This window comes from Sciurus vulgaris (genome assembly GCF_902686455.1).
Source record: "Sciurus vulgaris genome assembly, chromosome: 2".
In the NCBI taxonomy this organism is placed as follows: Eukaryota; Metazoa; Chordata; class Mammalia; order Rodentia; family Sciuridae; genus Sciurus; species Sciurus vulgaris.
The window spans coordinates 91487080-91505390 of NC_136462.1; the positions used below are offsets into that span (position 1 = coordinate 91487080).

Sequence of the window (18311 nt, forward strand, 5' to 3'; positions counted from 1 at the left end):
ATAATGTACAAAGCTGCTCCCCCTGACCTTTCCGGTGCAGCCATTTTCCCCGCCTCCCAACCACTTGTCAATCTGTGAACATCCTAGCTAGCTATTGGTTCATCAGTTGGTTTGCAAGTATCCTTCTCCGTTATTGGTCCCCTGTTAGCCCGGCAGAATTCAACTGCTTCACTGTAGCTACCCCACCATCTTTTCTCACACTTCTCTCTTTCCTACTCACTTTCTCTATCCTCCTTGCTTTTCCACTCTCTCTAGCGGGCACCCTTTCTCGTTCCCTTTCTTTTCCTCTCATTTTCTCTCTTACCCTGCAGAGAGACACTTTGTTTGCTTAATAAACCCCCTTATGTGATTTCCCGTGTCCAGTGTGGTTTCCATGGGATTCCTTACAGCCATAGTGATACTGAAAGCTTGGTCCTCGTCCCCAATGCCAATCCAATAACCAGGGCAAAGTTTGGAGAAAAGAAGTTTTATTGCTTTGCTAACAAAGGAAAAAGGCAACAGACTCATGTCACTGAGGTTGTTGTTCCAACAGCTACAGGGAACAAAGGGCTTTAAAAAAGGTGGATACCAGGACTGTTTTGAAGTATCATTATCAGTAAGTCTAGTTAATATTTAACTTACATCCTTGAAAAGAGCTGTTGTTCCAGTTTCCAGGTTCGGAGTTTCTCTATTCTTGTGGACAGTGAGTGGAAGGGGAGATAACTTGTCTTAGGACAGGAAGAAAATCTTGTTTCCCCGACAGCTGGGGAGGAGAAAAGGAGAAAGAGGAAGAGAAAAAGAAAACATGTCAGTTTTAAAATAAGCTGCCAGTGGTTGAGCAGCAAGGTTTATATTCAAAGCATGAAGTGGATCGATTACATGAGTAAGACTCCAGTAACTTAAGACTGTGAGGAAGCCAGGCCATAGGGTCAGCACTAGAGTCAGCTGTTCTAGAGGTTCTAGACATGGATGAATAGATTCCAGTCCCAGCAATTTTCAATTCCTGTGCCCACTGAATTTGTGACCCACAGAATCTGTGAGCCTAATAGAGCGATTATGTTTCAGGCCATTTAGGTTTGAGGTGGTTTGTTACATAGCCATGGTAAATTTTCCCAAATTTGTTAATAATTTTTAAATTGTATATATTATCAAGGAAGATTTATGAAGTGAAAAGAAAGTTCTCAACAACTTTTATTAACTATCCATAATTTTTAAAAATTTCCAACAGACTAAAAATTGCTATTTATTTGCACTCAAGAAAATATTTAAAAATTGGTGTTGTAAAGGAGGTAGTTAGGCCATAATCCCAGTGACTCAGGAAGCCGAGGCAGGAGGATCACGGGTTCAAAGCCAGCCTCAGCAACTTAGTGAGGCCCTAAGCAACTTAGTGAGAATCTGTATCAAAATAAAAAAGGACTGGGGATGTGGTAAAAGTTGTAAAGCGCCCTAGGTTCAATCTCTGGTACAAAAAAAAGAGAAGAAGGGGGTGGGGAGGGGAAACAGAGGGAGAGAAGAAAAAGAAGAGGTAGGAGAGGGAGAAGAAAAGAGATAGTCAAAGAGTTTCCCGTGCAACCACGAAATGAAGGAAGAGATATAGTGTAATACAAATACCACAGTATTTAATTTTTTTGTGATGTTTTGGCATTTTTCAGCTTTTTAAAATTTTAATTTTTGTGATTCCTTTTATGGTTCTAAATAAATATTCACTTAAGTGCCTGATTTTGAATCAATTTACATAAACTTTAGGCTCCACAGAACATAATCCTTGTGGTACACTGATCAAAGCACTTTATAAATAGAATATCTTTATTTACCCTTCAAGCTCTGTGAGGCAATTACCTCTATTATTCTCATTTTGCAAATGAGAAAAGTGAGATGGGAATTGGTTGAAGGACTACCCCATGTCACCTGGGAATCTAGCCCAGAGGCAGTGCTCTCACCTCTACCTGCAATATGATCTCTCTCTAGAGGCAGAACAGGCAAGAGGGAGCACCAGGGAGTCCTTGGATCAAGTCTCACCTGAAGAAGTAAATCTAATTCTAAGCCTTTCTTTTGGATGTCAGTTCCTTCCCACTTTAACTCCAGGAAAGAAAGGCTCAGTCACTACCCTCCCTGTACCTTCCCCTAGAGTAGTACTGGATGGCAGTGTTATAGAGGAGAGGAGGCAGTCAACGGGGCAGAGAAAGATGCCCTACTGTGTATCCATTCCGGGCAAAAGTTCTGAGGCAGAAAGTGGAACAGGTGGCAAGATATATGGTGTGAAGCAGGAATGACACAGACGTTGGGGTTCAGCCCTAACTAATTACCACGTCAAGATCAAGGCACAGGCAGGTCTGTGTGCTTGCCTCATGAGGGCATGGTTATTCATTCTGTTGACAAGTGAGAAAAGACCATTTCCTATCCAGGACTGACCAAAACCTTGCAGGAAAGATCACATGGCTCCTCCCCTCATTCTAGGGCTGTTGGAAAGAATGATTCCTCTCTCTCTGCAAGGGGCAGGATACCACCATCCAGTCATCAAACCACCAATTCACTTGAAAAAATTTATTCAGTGTCTATCATGTCCCAGAAAGAGAGGTAGGAGGTTAAAACAGACCTGACCCGCACCTCAAGAAGCTTCCACCCCAGTTTCTCAGCCAGCAGAACTTATCCATGCTTTAGAACATGCAGTGGTACACAGCAGGAGTGCTGGGACAAGAATCTCCTCCAGAATGAAGCTTCTGGAATTTCAAGGAAAAGAGACATAGAAGAGCTATGTTTAAAAAAAAATTACTCAGTGAATTACCTTTGTTTGGAGGCAGTGTGGCAGGTATGTAAACTTTGGGATAAGTTATGAAACTGGAGCATGTCTCAAGAGTTACTGATGTCCCTGAACCACCTCCCTCAGAATTCCTTTGCCTTTTTCCACCTGGACTTCTCCATCTCAGGGGTCTTTCCTCATCCCCCACTCTGTCTTGTTGATCTTGTCTTATTTTTCTTTTTATAAACCTTCCACACATTGCAAATTTGTGTGTGATTTAAATTTATTGTATTTGTAACTTTCATATTCAAGCTCATAATTTCAAAAACTAAATTGAGCCAAATACAGTGGTGCATGTCTGTAAATCCAGCAATTCAGAAGGCTGAGGCAGGAGGATCTCAAGTTTGAAGTCAGCCTCAGCAATTTAGCAAGGCCCTAAGTAACTTAGTGAGAGCCTGTCTCAAAATTTAAAAAAAAGAGCTGTGAATGTAGTTCAGTGATAAAGGGCCTCTGAGTTCAATTCCCAATACCTAAATTAATTAATTTAATTAAATTAAAAATAGATTGAGCCTTTTTTACTTTTCAAAACATGTGCCCAAACTAAACTGTTTATAAAGTATTGTAGAACCCAGGAAACCACACCGGACACGGGGAAATCACATAAGGGAGTTTATTAAGCAAAAAAAGTGTCTCCCTGCAGGGTAAGAGAGAAAATGATAGGAAAAGAGAAAGGACGTGCGCAAGAGAGTGTGAAAAGCGAGGAGGAAAGAGAAAGAAAGTGAGTAGGAGGGAGAAAGCAAGAGAAAAATATGGCAGGGTAGCAGTTGAATTCCGCCAGGCTAACAGGGGACCAATAACAGAGAAGGATACTTGCAAGCCAACTGATGAACCAGTAGCTAGCTAGGATGTTCACAGACTGACAAGCTAGGTTGTAAGTTGGGAGGCGGGGAAATGGCTGCCCTGGAAAGGGAGGGGAGAGCAGCTTTGTATTACAAGTATCAATAAAATCCTCTAATGATTTTTATTTCTGGAAACTAGTTAATCTCATTAGAAAAAGTCTTTCCCTAAACTCCAGTGGTGAACTCCCGCAACCACAGATTTGGCAAAAGAACCCCCACTCCTTTCTAGAATTTCAGACTACCTGCTCTGTTGCCTGGAGTTCACATGAAATTTCGCCCTCCTTTCCCCACCCAGCAATGACTCATCTGAAATGTAATTGCTTTTCTGTAAACGCCCAGCACCACAGTCCCCAAAGGTTGGACTGGGAGGCAATAACCTTGCCCTGAGTTTAGGAGGGATGCGAGGTAGGAATACACCTGTGCCACCTGCAAGACCTGGAGCCCAGCCAGTTGGCTCCCTTCCTATACCAAGGAAGCAGCACCCAAGTCCTGTCCGGTGCTGAGGAGATGTCCCTTTTTCTGGGCACTACACAGTGTGGCAGTGAGAGGTTTGAGGTGGGTGTACAGGGGAGGGGGATGGAGGAGCCCAGCCTTCCTCATCACACTCCTCAGCAAAGCTGTGGTTGCTCTTTTCTCCTGCAACAGGATTTCAAATACATACATAAATGTGCTTCCAATATTCTGGCCCCTTCTCCTATGCATTTTCCCCCTTTTTGGCCAGTGATGCCCATTGTTAAAGTTGAACATGAGAGAGAGGCGCCCTTCTTTTGCCTCAAGTCTCAGCCAGCTCTCCAGAAGCAGGGCTTTAAGGCTGAGTGTTGTGAGAAGAAAGGGTTTTCTAAATTCCAAGAGTTTCCTTTCATTTATCATAACAAATGCTTTGAACTGTGAGTCCTGTGAAGAGAGAGTCCTTAGGGAAGGTGCCCACCTAAAATAAAGCCCCCGCACTGCCAGGACAGGAGCAGGGAGAAGGCAAGTGGTCAAAGATTCAAGTGTCTTAGCTTCCTGCCCCACCCCAAGCCCAAGCCCTCATGGGGTGTTTTAGTCAGTTGCTGTGACTAAATGATCTGACCAGCACAGTTATAGAATAGGAAACGTTTATTTGAGGGCTCACGGTTTCAGAGGTCTTAGTCCATAGAAGGCTGGTTCCACTCCTTGGGGCTCAAGGTGAGGCAGAACATCATGGTGGGAGAGTGTGGTAGAGGGAAGCAGCTTGCATCATCAGAAAGCAGAGAGAGTCTCCACTCTCCAGATACAAAATATCTACCCCAAAGCCATGCTCCAATTCCACTTTTCTCCAGCCACACCCTACCACTTCAATTATTCCCACCAGGGATTAATTCATTGATTGGGATAAGATGCTTACAACCTAATCATTTCTCCTCCAAACCTTCCTGCATTGTGTCACACATGAGCTTGTGGGGGACACTTAATATCCAAACCATAACAGGGTATTATGCATAAATTATAACATGCATAATTTGGGTGAAATCCCATAAACATAGGCTTGGCCCTCTCTGTACACATACATCCTAGGAAAAGTCATGTTCTTGTGATGGGCTGACAGAGCTGGCTCCATGAGAATGTTATAGGCCAGACTATAAGGGAAATGACTAAACAGACTCCATTTTGCTCTAAAATAAGTTTCTCCCATGGATACACCCCGCCTCTATACCCATCATCAGTTACTTAGTGTGACATGTTTAACAATACAAAATGACAATTCCTATGTAAAGAAAAATTGCTCTCTTTTGATTCCTATTGCTCCTAAACAATGTACCATGTAAACAGTGATTGTGTGGACGTTAGTAACCATTCTTTAGTATGTACCTAGGTAAGGTCATTTTAACCCACTTCTCCCTCTGTTGATGATCTCATGATGTTAGTTTGTAATTTCAAATCATAGCAACAGACGCTTATGATTGATGCGATTTTTGGTATTAAGAACCCGTACAACCCTATGGTCGGGGCTGTTCTCCCAATAGCTATTTTTTGGGGGTTTGTGTGAGACAGTTAGCCAGCTGGCTTAATATAGATTCTCAAATTTGAACTTCTCAGTGGTTATCGGTCTGTTCTTAAGTTGCATCCCATAACATTCTCAGGGAGAGAAGCACCATGTTCCATGTGGTGATGCTCCTAATCTTCCTACACCTCCCTGAGGTATAGAAGGAACAGAGTATAAATTCCTTCTGGGTTGGGTGTGATGGTGCATGCCTGTAATCCCAGCCCCTCAGGAAATTGAGGCAGGAGGATCTCGAGTTCAAAGCCAAACTCAGCAATTTTGCAAGGACCTAAGCAACTCAGTGAGACCCTGTCTCTAAATAAAATACAAAATAGGACTGGGGATGTGGCTCAGTGGCCGAGTGTTCCTGAGTTCAATCCCCAGTACTGGGGGGGGGCGGGGAATATATATATATATATATATATATATATATATATATATATATATATATATTACTTCTGGGAATAGCTGAGCTGAGAAATAGGCTATGTTTTCAGCTTTGGTATAAACAGGAGCCCAAAGGTCAGGCCAAAAAAACCCCAAAAGAATCCAAGTAGATGCTAACTATAACCCCATCCAATCAGTTGTTGACTGAGAATAAAATCAAACTAATTCAGAACAAAGAAAATGACATTCACTTGGAGGTAATTAGAGTTTCAATCTGGAAAAACACAGAAGCAAGCAGTCTTAAAAATGTGCTCCAACCTGGGTGCTGTGGTACACACCAATAATCCCAGGGACTCAAGAGACTGAGGCAGGAGGTTTGCAAGTTCAAGCCCAGCTGGGTAATTTAGGAACTCTGTCTCAAAAAAAAAAAAAGAAAGAAAGAAAAGAAAAGAAAGGGCTGCGGATATGGCTCAGTGATAAAGCATCTCTGGGTACAATTCATAGTACCACAAAACACAAAAAGAAAAACAAAAAATTTACTGCAAGGTTTTACAAAATAATGACTGTATTTATAGCTTTAGACCACAAGGGGGATAGAAATTACATCACTTATTAGTCAGAAATTATGATTAGTATTGGCAAAAGTTAAGTTGTTTTATAAGAAAGGGATTGGGTATAGTCTCAGTCTCTGGATAAGTCAGGGAAAAGTGTCTGTCAGTAGAGGTTAACAGTGTTTCAGGAAACTGCTGGTTTGGCCCATTCTAAAAATCAGCTCGAAAGGGCAGGGTGGGGAATGTCTGCAGCCCAGTGCAAAGGCTTATCTGTGAACCTGTCTGACTCCATTTTAAGTGCCCTGAACCAGTGCTACGTCTCTTGAGCTTTATCCTTGACACATCCAAGGCCACTGGGGCTCTCCATTATGCTTAGCTGTCCTCTCAGCTACAAGGATGTGGGTGGGAAGACCTCTTAAATAAGTATTTGTTAAAAGAAACTGAGTTTACCCAAAGCCAAAACTGAAATTTGTTTGGGTGAGATAGCAAATTTTCTTTTCTCCGAACCTATTTTCATCTCCTTACACAATTATTTGAAGGTTTGGAGGCTGGGAAATAAGGTACCACACGTTATTAAAAAGAATACAGAAGAGGAGGAATTGGGGGAGGAAGGAACAAAAGAAGGAAAGAAAAGAGAATCTAAATGAGATATTCAGAAAAAAAATTCAAAGAGGAGGCATTCATTTAGACTTTGAAGATGTGTTGGAATTTTACTGATTGTTGCTAACACCATTTTGCAGCATTCTGAGCTGTTTAAAGTGGAGTACCATTATTTATGTTGGTGTAAGATGTTACTCCAGAGGTCATCCAGAAGCTGAAATCTGCCTTTTGGGCTATCTTTATACTCTCCCCATTTCTCTTCCTTCCCCCTTCCCAGATCTCTCACTACCATCTGTTCAATATCCTTCTCATCTTTCAGCTCCTACTACTGAAACCAAGTGGAAACCCTCTAAGTTCACTTGCTTTACTCACCCCAGTTTTAGAGGTCTTATGGCTAAGTAGCTTTGCTGTAGACAGTACCTCTGATGTATGGATCATGATGGTAACAGTTGACTAAGTTGTTTTTTCAGAACTTGGGAGCCACTTTTGTCTATTGTAAGTCAGTTGAAATCACTGATCTTTTATCTGGGCCTGCCCAAGTATCTGATGGTAACATTGGAGGGCCAAACTCTAACCTCAGACCATTTTCTGAACATGTGTTTTATGAAGAGCAATCAAGTTCGATTACACATGCATGGACCACCAACTACTTCACTCCCTTACCTTTAATCACCTCTCTCCATGCCTCAGATCACCCTGCTTCTTTATGCCATAAATACCCCTCAATCCTGTCCTTCTGGGAGGTAGACTCCTATCTCCTTGCATTTGGCACCCTGTGAACAAACTCTCTTTTGCAAAACGTGTGGTTTCAGTGATGAGCATACTGTGACAGGGCAGGTAAAACAGGACTGGTTTGGTGACACAACCTCCCTGCCTCCTCCCATATCATATTGCCAGCTACTCCCCAAAAAAGGTTAAACGGCATAGCCCTCCAAGGTAGAGGCTCCCAGGAGGCATAGGAAAAGTTGGGCACCTATCAGAGGCCCACCACAGCACAGAGGAGCAATGTAGATGCACTAGACCACAAAGGCCCACTCCTGGAAGCCTTGGATAGCAGGGAAGGAGCCAGTTCCATCAGAGGTTGCCCTTTGGAAGAGACAGAAGAAGGCACTGAAACCAGAGGTGTTACAGCCAGCCTGCTGCAACATAAGACCCTAGAAACCTTTCTTTCGGCATGTAAAATATGGAATCCAGACTGGGAATGTTGCTCAGTGGTAGCAGGCCTGACTAGTAGGTGCAAGACCCCAGCCCCAGAATCTTTACATCTTGAAGCCACTGTCAAGATGTAAGGGGGCTAAGGTTGTGGCTCAGTGGTAGAGTGCTTGCCTGTCAGGTGTGAGGCACTGAGTCTTAGTACCACATAAATATAAACAAAATAAAGGTATTGTGTCCATCTACAACTAAAAAAAATTTTTTAAAGATATAAAGATCCTCTTCCATTGTAATAATAATGTACACTCTAGTTAAATACTTTCTGAATACCTGGACTATAAACATGGCAGTTTTGAATATGTTCTTTGAAAAGACTATGTTCTGTGTACATGATAAAAGTAAAGATCAAGACAGTAAATGCTTTCTTTAAAAACAAAACAAAATAAAACCCTAGCTAAGTCTTAAAAGATTATAATCACTACAAAAATATATTAAATAAATTTTATGAAGATACCATCAATCAAGTAAGGAATATCATTATTAGGATATGAAGGACCCAGAGAAATGTTAAAAGCTTGAAAGTTTGAAGTTTGAAAATTTTAAGTCAGCTTCAACTAACTCTTTACCATTATCCTTGCTCAAATAGATTCAGAGAGGTCCTTTCCGGCAGGAACTACTGGCTCTTGACTTCAAAATAACACCTTTGGGGGGGTGGGGATATGGCTCAGATGGTAGAGTGCCTGCCTTGCAAGCACAAGGCCCTGGGTTCAATCCCCAGCACCACAAAAAAAAAAAAAAAAAAAAAAAAAAAAAACACCTTTTAAACATTTAGTGTTTTAAGATCATACTTTTTTGAATATTAAATAGTGTTAATCTCATTTGGACCCAGCAGTCTCATTCCGCCCACCCTGGCACCTGTCAGTGGTGAGGCCCCTGCAGTCAGGCTGCTGTGTGGCCTGTATCCCAGCTCCTGCTGGTCTTTAAAACATGGGATATGGGTGTGAGAACCCCCCCCCCCCACTTGTCAGAATGAGCCTCCTCTTCACCAATCTAAAATCTGCTGACCCTGGAGAGGCTTGAAATATTTGGTGGATCCAAGGAACTGGGGAATGAGAAACAGTGGGATTAGCAAGAGAGACTTGCTCAGGTCAAAAGATGCATCTGTGAAAGAGCCAGGAATTCAGACCAGGCCCACACACCCATACACACACACACACACACACACACACACACACACACACACACACACACACATTTACTCACTCACTCACTCATATACCAGTTAGCTGCCAGTAGTAATGAGCTATATTTGCATGAGGTGGCAGTTCAAAGAGATGACTGTGGTTTATTAGGAAGGAACCTGTGCACAGTCACCAGGAACCTGTTCACAGTCACCAGGTGGGGCTGAGCCAGGATGGGTCCATCACCAGATGGCCATCAGGAAACTGGCCAGAGAAACAAAATATCTTACATATGTAATGTGGGGTGAAAGAAACCAGACTAGAAGAGCACATACTGCCTGTTTCCATGTTTGCAAGTGCTAGAACAGACTGTATCAATCTATGGTAACAAAAATTAAAATTGTGGCTACCTTTGGCTGTGGGTATTTTCTGGAAGGAGGCACAAGGGAATCTTCATTCATGAGGAAAATATCCAAACTTCATTGGGCAGTGATGATTACTCAGATGTAAAAACATGTAAACAGTCATCCAATCATAAATATATGATCTTCTATTTTACTGAATATTTATGCTCAATAGAAAAAAATATTTAAACACTAGTAGTCTGCAGTTGGGGGCAGGGTGGAGGCAGAGAACTAAAAAGCAAGCTGAGCAATGGTTCAAACTTGAGAAAGACTGACACCTTGAAAGGTGATGGTGCAGATGAACCTGAAACAAGAGGGAGGATTAGTTGGCAGTTGCCAGAAGGGTAATCATCCCACAGATCATCTGCCCAACCCTGGCAGATGAGTAGAGATTTCTGTCTGGAAAGGATGGAGACACAAGGACAACAGGCACAGCTGAAACAGGCAGAGACAGTGGAGTCTACATACTGAAATGTGAGTCTCCGCCCCCACACTTCTTCCCCATTTAGCCTTGAGATGCTGGAGGCCCCTTCACACCTTCCCTGTCACCACCACCAGACAAGAGAACAGATTTCGTCCTAGGAAACTTACCAACATGGGAGGAAAGCAAAACAAACCTAAACTATCAATGCTTCTAGGTAATGCTTCCTGTACTACAGAGCTTCAGGACCCTCCCCAACAACCCGCTATGGCCCCGTTCAGCCAGATCAGATTGCACACTCGGTTCCTAGGGATTCCTTGAGTGCCTCCCACTTAAATGCGAGGAAACAGTTGGCAATCAGCAAACATCCAAAGAAATCCTCTAACATGATTGAAGTTCAAAACCACAAATCAAATAGGGACTCAGGAAACAGACAATGCAGGAGCCAAGGAGAAAACTTAAAAAAAAAAAAAAAAACAAAAACAAAAAACTTTATAATTGATGTCTTTACAGGGATAAAAAGATGATGTATTTATGCAAAAAAGGGGAAATGCCATGAAATGAAATGTTCTGAGAATATAAAGAATCTTTATATATTTAAGATATGAGACCCAGCTCTTGGGGCGCAGGCCCGGTCGCCGTGGCGCGCGCCCGGTGGCCGTTGGCGCTCGCGCCGCGTCCTTCTTCTTGTACGCGGCGGCCCATGCGCTTGCGATTGGAGGAGGAGTCGTCCGGGTGTTCGGTGGCGGCGGGCAACTGCTCCGTCCCGCTCCCGGGGAGGCGGCGGCAGAGGCGGGATTTGGCGTGGCCCGGGAGGCGGGGGTGGCCGGGCCGGCCTGGAAGCCTGGCGCCACCCTACCGGGCCTGCAAGAACCCAGCTGGGGGGGCAGGAGGGAGCTGGAGGATGGTTGGTGGTGGGCTTTCGCTGGGGCAGGAGGGAGCTGGAAGATGGTTGGTGGTGGGCTTTCTACTTTGCCTTTTCCTCCTCATGCCGCCTTAGTGAGATGCGGGATCTCTGGCAGCAGCTCCGGGGTGGGGATACGAGCTCCGGAGTAGAGGAGCTGGGTTTGCTTCCGGGCCTAGCCATCAGCTGGCCGAGTGACCTTAGGCAAGTCACTCTGTAATTTGTCTGCGCCTCAGTTTCCTCCTCTGCCTGTCGTTGTGTGTGGGGTTGAAAAGGGCTTTGTAAACTACACAGCGTTGGTATACATAAAGGATGATTATTGTAAATTTTTTTGAGTTGTAAGAAAACTTAACAGTTACCCATGCGTGGAATTTTGATCCTGGGAAACTTGGATTGGAGTTGGAGATCGCCAAAACTCCCAGATAGTGTATGCCGAAAATTTGTGGGAACGTGCATTATAAGGAATGATAATCCACCGCTAGCAAGTTTTCAAAGGGGCCTGTGACCCAGAAGAGTTAAGAACAATTCCTGTGTGCCACTTGCTTTATGCCACGGGGAGAAAACTGAGGCCTAGATGTCGTTTGGGATCCTTCACTACCAATTTGAAGCCCCTGTTTGAGTCCCTGGGATATGTGAGCTGTTACTATGCATAATAGATATTTGGGGTAACAACAAGCCCCGCTGGCTTCTATTCTGAATCCTTTCCTTTCACCATGGGGTGCCTGAAGGATGGCTGATGCATATGGTACAATGGCACCCAATGTAAAGCAGCTACAATTGAGAGTGCATGTGTTCTGTAGTATCAAGAAGCATATTTAATCTTTGGCCCAGCGGTTCTTTGTTTTCTGCTGTTTATACTGGTGCCTGACTACCTATCTATCTTTGACCATTTTTCACGACCATTTTGCCGTGTGTCACTTGCTCCTATTTTGTGTTCCTACTTTGTGTGGTTGGTAGTGAACAGGCTTATTTTTAAATGGTGCTGCCATGCCCAGCTAATTAATGGTGCACATGGATTTTTAGCAGGCAGGTTCATTGGAACAGGCATGGAATTCACGAAGGTGTTTTGGGTTTTTTCTTTATTTGAAGGCTAATGTGCTCTGAAAAGTTTTGTTAAAACTTCTGCTGAAAGTCAAAAATCAGCTATTTGAAACTTTCCTGGCCTGCCATGTATTCTACTTGCTTATAAGTGTGATAATGAGATAGCCAAAATGCCATTTTTTTGTTTCTTTGTTAATTGTCAGCTGCTTTTTATCAAATTCCAGACCATTATCCAGCAAACACTAAAAATGTTTGAATAGTTGAATTTCAAACATTTTAATTTTGTGCAGTGGTGCTAACCAAGTGGTACAGCTCAAAGCAAGAGAACATGAGCACTTAAGTGTAGTTTGTCTGATTAGATTTTAGCCAATTATGCTGTTTCGTTCAATTGTCTGAAAAAAAAAAAAAATCAGTTGACTGTTCCCTTTACCTAAAGGGCAGAGACAAATGTTTCGCTTCCAGAAAAAAAAAATGACTTTTTTTGGAGAAAACTGTGTTGGTCTTTAGCTCTTTTATAATTCAATCTGGATGTACCTCAAAAGAATCTTAAGACTGTGGTGATAAGAGGTTTTCCTCCAGAGAAAGGAGAAAAATAACAAGTGGAACTCAAAGCTTGAAATTCTGTGACAAAACATGAACTGTCCAGGATTGGAGGTTGAAAAAGGTTGCTACAGTGTCCTGCAATCATTGAAGCAGATAACTTTTAGTAGCTGCAGCCATGGACTCCACGTTTTCAAGAACTGGACCTGCAACCCAGAAGAGCTTGTCAGAACGTGGCAGGAACTCTGGAGGTAGTTGTTTTGTTTTGTTTTTAATTTTGGAACTGTTGACCTTGCTGTGAGAAAAGAGGCAACTACTACGCAAGCACTGCCACCAGCACTGTTACTGGGAGTTAGAAGACCCGAGTTTCTCTTCAGACCTTCAGTGCAAACTGACAACACTCCATCCAAAGTGAATTATGTCCTGTGCCTCCTGATTGCTGAGTGTTCACCTGGACCTTCTGACCACCTTCCTTCTGCTAGTCCATCTGCCTACAGACCTGCTACTGGATTTTTGCTCATGGTGATTCCTACCGCCTTACTACTGAAGAAGGCATCATTCCAGTGGACACTGTGACCCAGGAGGCATCCAGCCATCATGATGTGGCTTTACCTCCACTCCTTTCCTGTTGTACCCAGATTCAGCACAGACCTTTATAGTATAGTCAGAGTCTGCAAGCCAAATGGCTGAGGCTATTTTATCCCAAAGGCCCACTTTTTTCCATGAGTGTGCATTTCATTTCTTCAGTTAAAGCCTTCAGAGAGACACAATAAACGTGGACCAGGGGATTTATTAAAAAAAAAAAAAAAAAAAAAGATGATGGAAGAAGGAAATAAAATTAATAGAAGAATTAGGGGATAAAAGTGAGAAAAATCTCCCTAGAAAAGCAAAATGAAAACACAGAGACATGGAAATGGGAGGTTTAAGATAAGAAGTCTCAGAGGAGTATGCGAGGAAGTCCAATGTCTTCCTGTTGTGAGTTACAAGGTTGGATAATAGAAGAAACAATTAGAGAAAATTATTGAGAAATATAATAAGAAAATATTGCAGAACCAGAAGAACCTCCACGTTAAAAGGGTTTGCTGAGTACACAGAACACTAAACAAACAAACAAAAAGGCCCTAACCAAGGTACATTATGAAATTTCTGAGACCAGGAAGTAAAAGTAACTGGAAGACAAAGGTCACATATAAAGGACTGGAATATCGTAATGAGACTGAACTTACATGCAGCAATAACAGAGCTTAGAAGACCAGGGTAATGTTCTGATGGAAAATTATTTTCAATTTTATTCCCAGTTAAAAATGAGAGTAGAGGCTGGGCATGGTGATGCACACCTATAATCCCAGTGGCTCAAGAGGCTGAGGCAGGAGGATCACAAGTTCAAAGCCAGCCTTAGCAACTTAGTGAGGCCCTAAGCAACTCATCAAGACCCTGTCTCTAAATAAAATATAAAAAAGGACTGAGGATGTGGCTCAGTGGTTAAGTGCCTCTGGGTTTAATCCCAGGTACCAAAAAAAAAAAAAAAAAAAAAAAAATGAGAGTAGAGGCAGGTATGTGGCACACCCCTGTAATCCTAGCAACTCAGGAGGCTGAGGCAGGAGGATCACAAGTTCAAGACCAGCCTCAGCAAAATAATAAAAAGGACTAGGGATGTAGTTCAAAAGTAGAGCACCCCTGGGTTCAATACCCACTACCACCAAAAAAGTAAAAAATAAAAAAAAGAGTAGAGTGCATAATGCAGAAATGCTACCAGAGCAGTATGTTCTAAACTTTAAAGTGCCATAATTACCCAGGGAACTTGTTAAAATGCATATTGTGATTCAGTGTGTCTGGAGTGGCATTTCTGACAAGCTTTCAGGTGATGCCATTGTTGTGTTAAAGAGTACACTTTAAAAAGTGAGGTACTAAAGGATGTGTCCCCCCAAAATAAGACAATGAGCCAAGAAAGAGGAAGGAATAGGGTGTAGGAAACAGGATGCAAAATAAAAGCAAGGTGAAGGCATATTCAGGATGATGATGAAGGAAATTCCCGGATACTACCTAAATGCAAACCAGTCTAACATGGGAGATGAAGGAATACCAAAAGAAGGAGGAAGACTGGGCACAGTGGCACACATCTGTAATCCCAGTGACTTGGGAGGTGATAGCAGGAGGATTCCAAGATCGAGGCCAGCCTCAGCAACTTAGTAAGGCCCTAAGCAACTTAGTGAAACCCTGTCTCAAAATAAAAAATAAAAAGGGCTGGGGACGTAGCTAAGTGGTAAAACATCCCTGGGTTCGATCCCCAGTACAAAAAAAAAAAAAAGAGGAGAAAGTCAAAGAGGAAAAAAAAATAATGAAGTTGATTACCTGATGTGTCAAGAGATTTACACTGCTGGTGGAGAGTCTGAGGACAAATTAGTGATAGGAACATAGAAAATCATTAAAATGAAAAGTGAGGTAACCATTAAGCTCAAGGAAAACATAAAGAATAAAAGGCTCTCCAGGATATATAAAGAACTCAACAAACAACACCAAAAAAAAACAAACAAACAAACAAACAAAAACAACCCAATCAATAAATGGGCAAAGGAACTGAACAGACAGAAGAAATACAAATGGTGAATAAATATATGAAAAAATGTTGAACATCACTAGCAATTAGAGAAATGCAAATTAAAACCAAACTGAGATTTTATCTCGCTCCAATCAGAAAGACAATTATCAAGGATACAAGTAACAATAAATGCTGGTGAGGATGTGGGGGGAAAGGTACACTCATACGTTGCTCATGGGACTGCAAATTGGTGCAACCATTCTGGAAAGCAGTATGGAGATTCCTCAGAAAACTTGGAATGGAACCACCATTTGACCCAGTTATCCCACTCCTCTGCACATACCCAAAGGACTTAAAATCAGCATACTACAGTGACACAACCACATCAATGTTTATAGCAGCTCAATTTATAATAGCTAAGCTATGGAATCAACCTATGTGTCCTTCAACAGATGAATGGATAATACAAATGTGGTACATATATACAATGGAGTATTACTCAGCAATAAAGAAGAATGGTGACATTTACCAGTAAATGGATGGAACTGTACACTACCATGCTAAGTGAAATAAGCCAATCCCCCAAAACCAAAGGTTGAATGTTCTCTTTCATATGCTGATGCTGACTCACAATAGGCCCAAGGGGAATAGAAGTTCACTGGATTAGACAGGGAGGAGTGGAGGAAAGTGAAGGGAGGGAGGACAGGAATGGGAAAGACTATAATAAATCAGACATAATTTTCCAAAGTTCATATAAGAATACATGAGTAGTGTAACTCCATAACATGTACAACCACAAAAATGGAAAGTTATATTCCATGTATGTATGATATATCAAAATACATTCCAGGACCCACTGCTGCAAAACACAGCTCAGAGGCAGTTCATTTCCTGAAGACATCAGTTCTAGGAGAGGCCACATGGATAGGAAATATTTGGAACACAGCAATAACAAGTGCTAGAGATGGTTTTGAAACTTCCTGACATCAATGGAGATATTCAGCAGGTTCCTGAATGAAGTAATACCATGTTGTGCCTCTTATTTCTCAAAGAAACTTTTTCCTTCCTTCCTAGATTTCTTATTTCATAAGTAGCAGCAATGTTTATCCCATTGCCCAATGGATTAGTCAGGACTTTTGCAAGTAGGAAAAACCAAACTCAAACTGGCTTAAGCAGAAAAGAAATTCATGGAGTTTCATGAATTTCATGGGAAGACCCATGGTATGGTTTTAAGCTTAAATGTCCCCCCAAAAGTCTTGGTTCCAGTGCAGCAGTGTTCAGAGGTGGGCTTTGGGGCAATTAGATCACAAGGGCTCTGACCTCATCAATGGATTGATCCATTGATGGATTCATACCATAATGGGTTTGAGGAGAGGGACTTTTTTAAAAGCACACTCTCTTCCTTTCTCTCTCTTCTTCCTGGCCTCTATAAGGTAAGCAGGTTTGCTCCATTATGTTCTTTTGCTACAGTGTTCTGCCTCACAGGCCCAAAAAATGGAACCAAGTGATCATGAATTGGAACCTCTGAAACTGTAAGCCAAAATAAAACTTTCATCCTTTATGTTGTTTATCTCAGAATTTTTTTTTGTGGGGGGAGGGTACCAGGGATTGATCTCAGGGGCACTGGAATGCTGAGCCATATCCCCAGCATTTTATGTATTTTATTTAGAGACAGAGTCTCACTGAGTAGCTTAGGCCCTTGCTAAGTTGCTGAGGCTGGCTTTGAACTCACAATCCTCCTGCCTCAGCCTTCCAAGCCACTGGGATTACAGGAGTGCACCACCACATCTGGCTATCTCGGATATTTTGTCACAGTGATAGAAAGCTGACAAACACAGCCTGGGAAAAGCCTAGGTTCAAATCCTGCCTTCAACGTGTACCACTGTGTGGCTTGGACAAAACACTTAAATTGCCTAAAGAATGAAGAAGATGATAGTATTGTGAATATGAAATGAATTAACATTGCAAAGGATTTATAATAGTGCCTAACCTGAAGCTAATACTCAAAAGATTGTAGCTATCATTATTACAAGCTATTATTCAGGAATTGCAACAGGTCTGGAGGACAAAACCAATTCATGCTGTATAACTTGTAGTATAACTGCAGAACACAAAAAACAAAGAAAAATATTAAAAGCCCTCAGGAAGGAGAGATAAGTTGCCCACAAAGGATTAGCAATTAGGTTGGAGCAGGCTTCTCAAACACAGTAATAGAAGCTAGTCTGGGTCCAATCCAAGAGGGAGTTTAATATATAGAGGAAATTCAATATAAAGAATTATAGACTATATCATAAGAATAACCATAAGATATAAAGAAACTTCATATGGGAAACCTAGGCTGAGAAATCGTACTCAAGGAAGAACTGTTTTGGAAAGGATTCAAATGGAGCAAGTCATTTAACTCACTGTTCAGGCCACAGCTGATCTGGAGTTTCTGGGAAAGAAATAGGCCATGCTCTGGAGCTTAGACAGGGGAGCAGGTGATCAGCAGCTAGTGGCACAGGTGGCATGGGTGTGCAGTAGTTCTGAGCTCTAGCAGGGCAGGCCCGTAGAGTATTGGGCTGGGACTCTGATATACCCCTGGAGAGGTTTGTGGAAAGGTGACTACCAGGCTTAGGCTGCAAGGACTGTAAATGGGCCTGCAACCTGGGTGGCTTCCACCAGATGGTCTCTCCCTGCATCCAGTCCCCATGCCCCTCAAATGGCAGGTCTTTCCTTCCAGCAGAAACCCCTACTACCCAGGACACCGGGGCACAGACTTGGCTGTTTATCCATCTCCACCATGGAATCTGGGTCCTCCATTCCGGCAGATTCACCCCCCAGGATGTCTATTAGACAACTTCATAAACCTTCGCCTGACCTCCAGCTTAAAGCCATCAAAACTTATTTGTTTGTGTAATGCTATTTGGCCACAGTACCTTTCAGATAATCAATCCAAAATGGCCACGTAATGGCACATAGCTTCTGTGAG

General features: G+C 42.4%; 1 protein-coding gene across 1 annotated transcript in view; it reads right to left on the bottom strand.

Annotated features, from left to right (window-relative positions):
* PLA2G4D (phospholipase A2 group IVD) overlaps positions 1-11403 on the bottom strand; it is a gene marked incomplete at its 5' end in the record, with an annotated part of 44303 nt that extends 32900 nt beyond the window's left edge. The window contains 4 exons of the mRNA XM_079129694.1: positions 388-532; positions 622-742; positions 10928-11171; positions 11293-11403. Coding sequence (XP_078985820.1) covers positions 388-532; positions 622-742; positions 10928-11171; positions 11293-11403 — 621 coding nt within the window. The remainder of the gene's footprint in view (positions 1-387; positions 533-621; positions 743-10927; positions 11172-11292) is intronic.
* Between the last annotated feature and the right edge of the window lie 6908 nt (positions 11404-18311).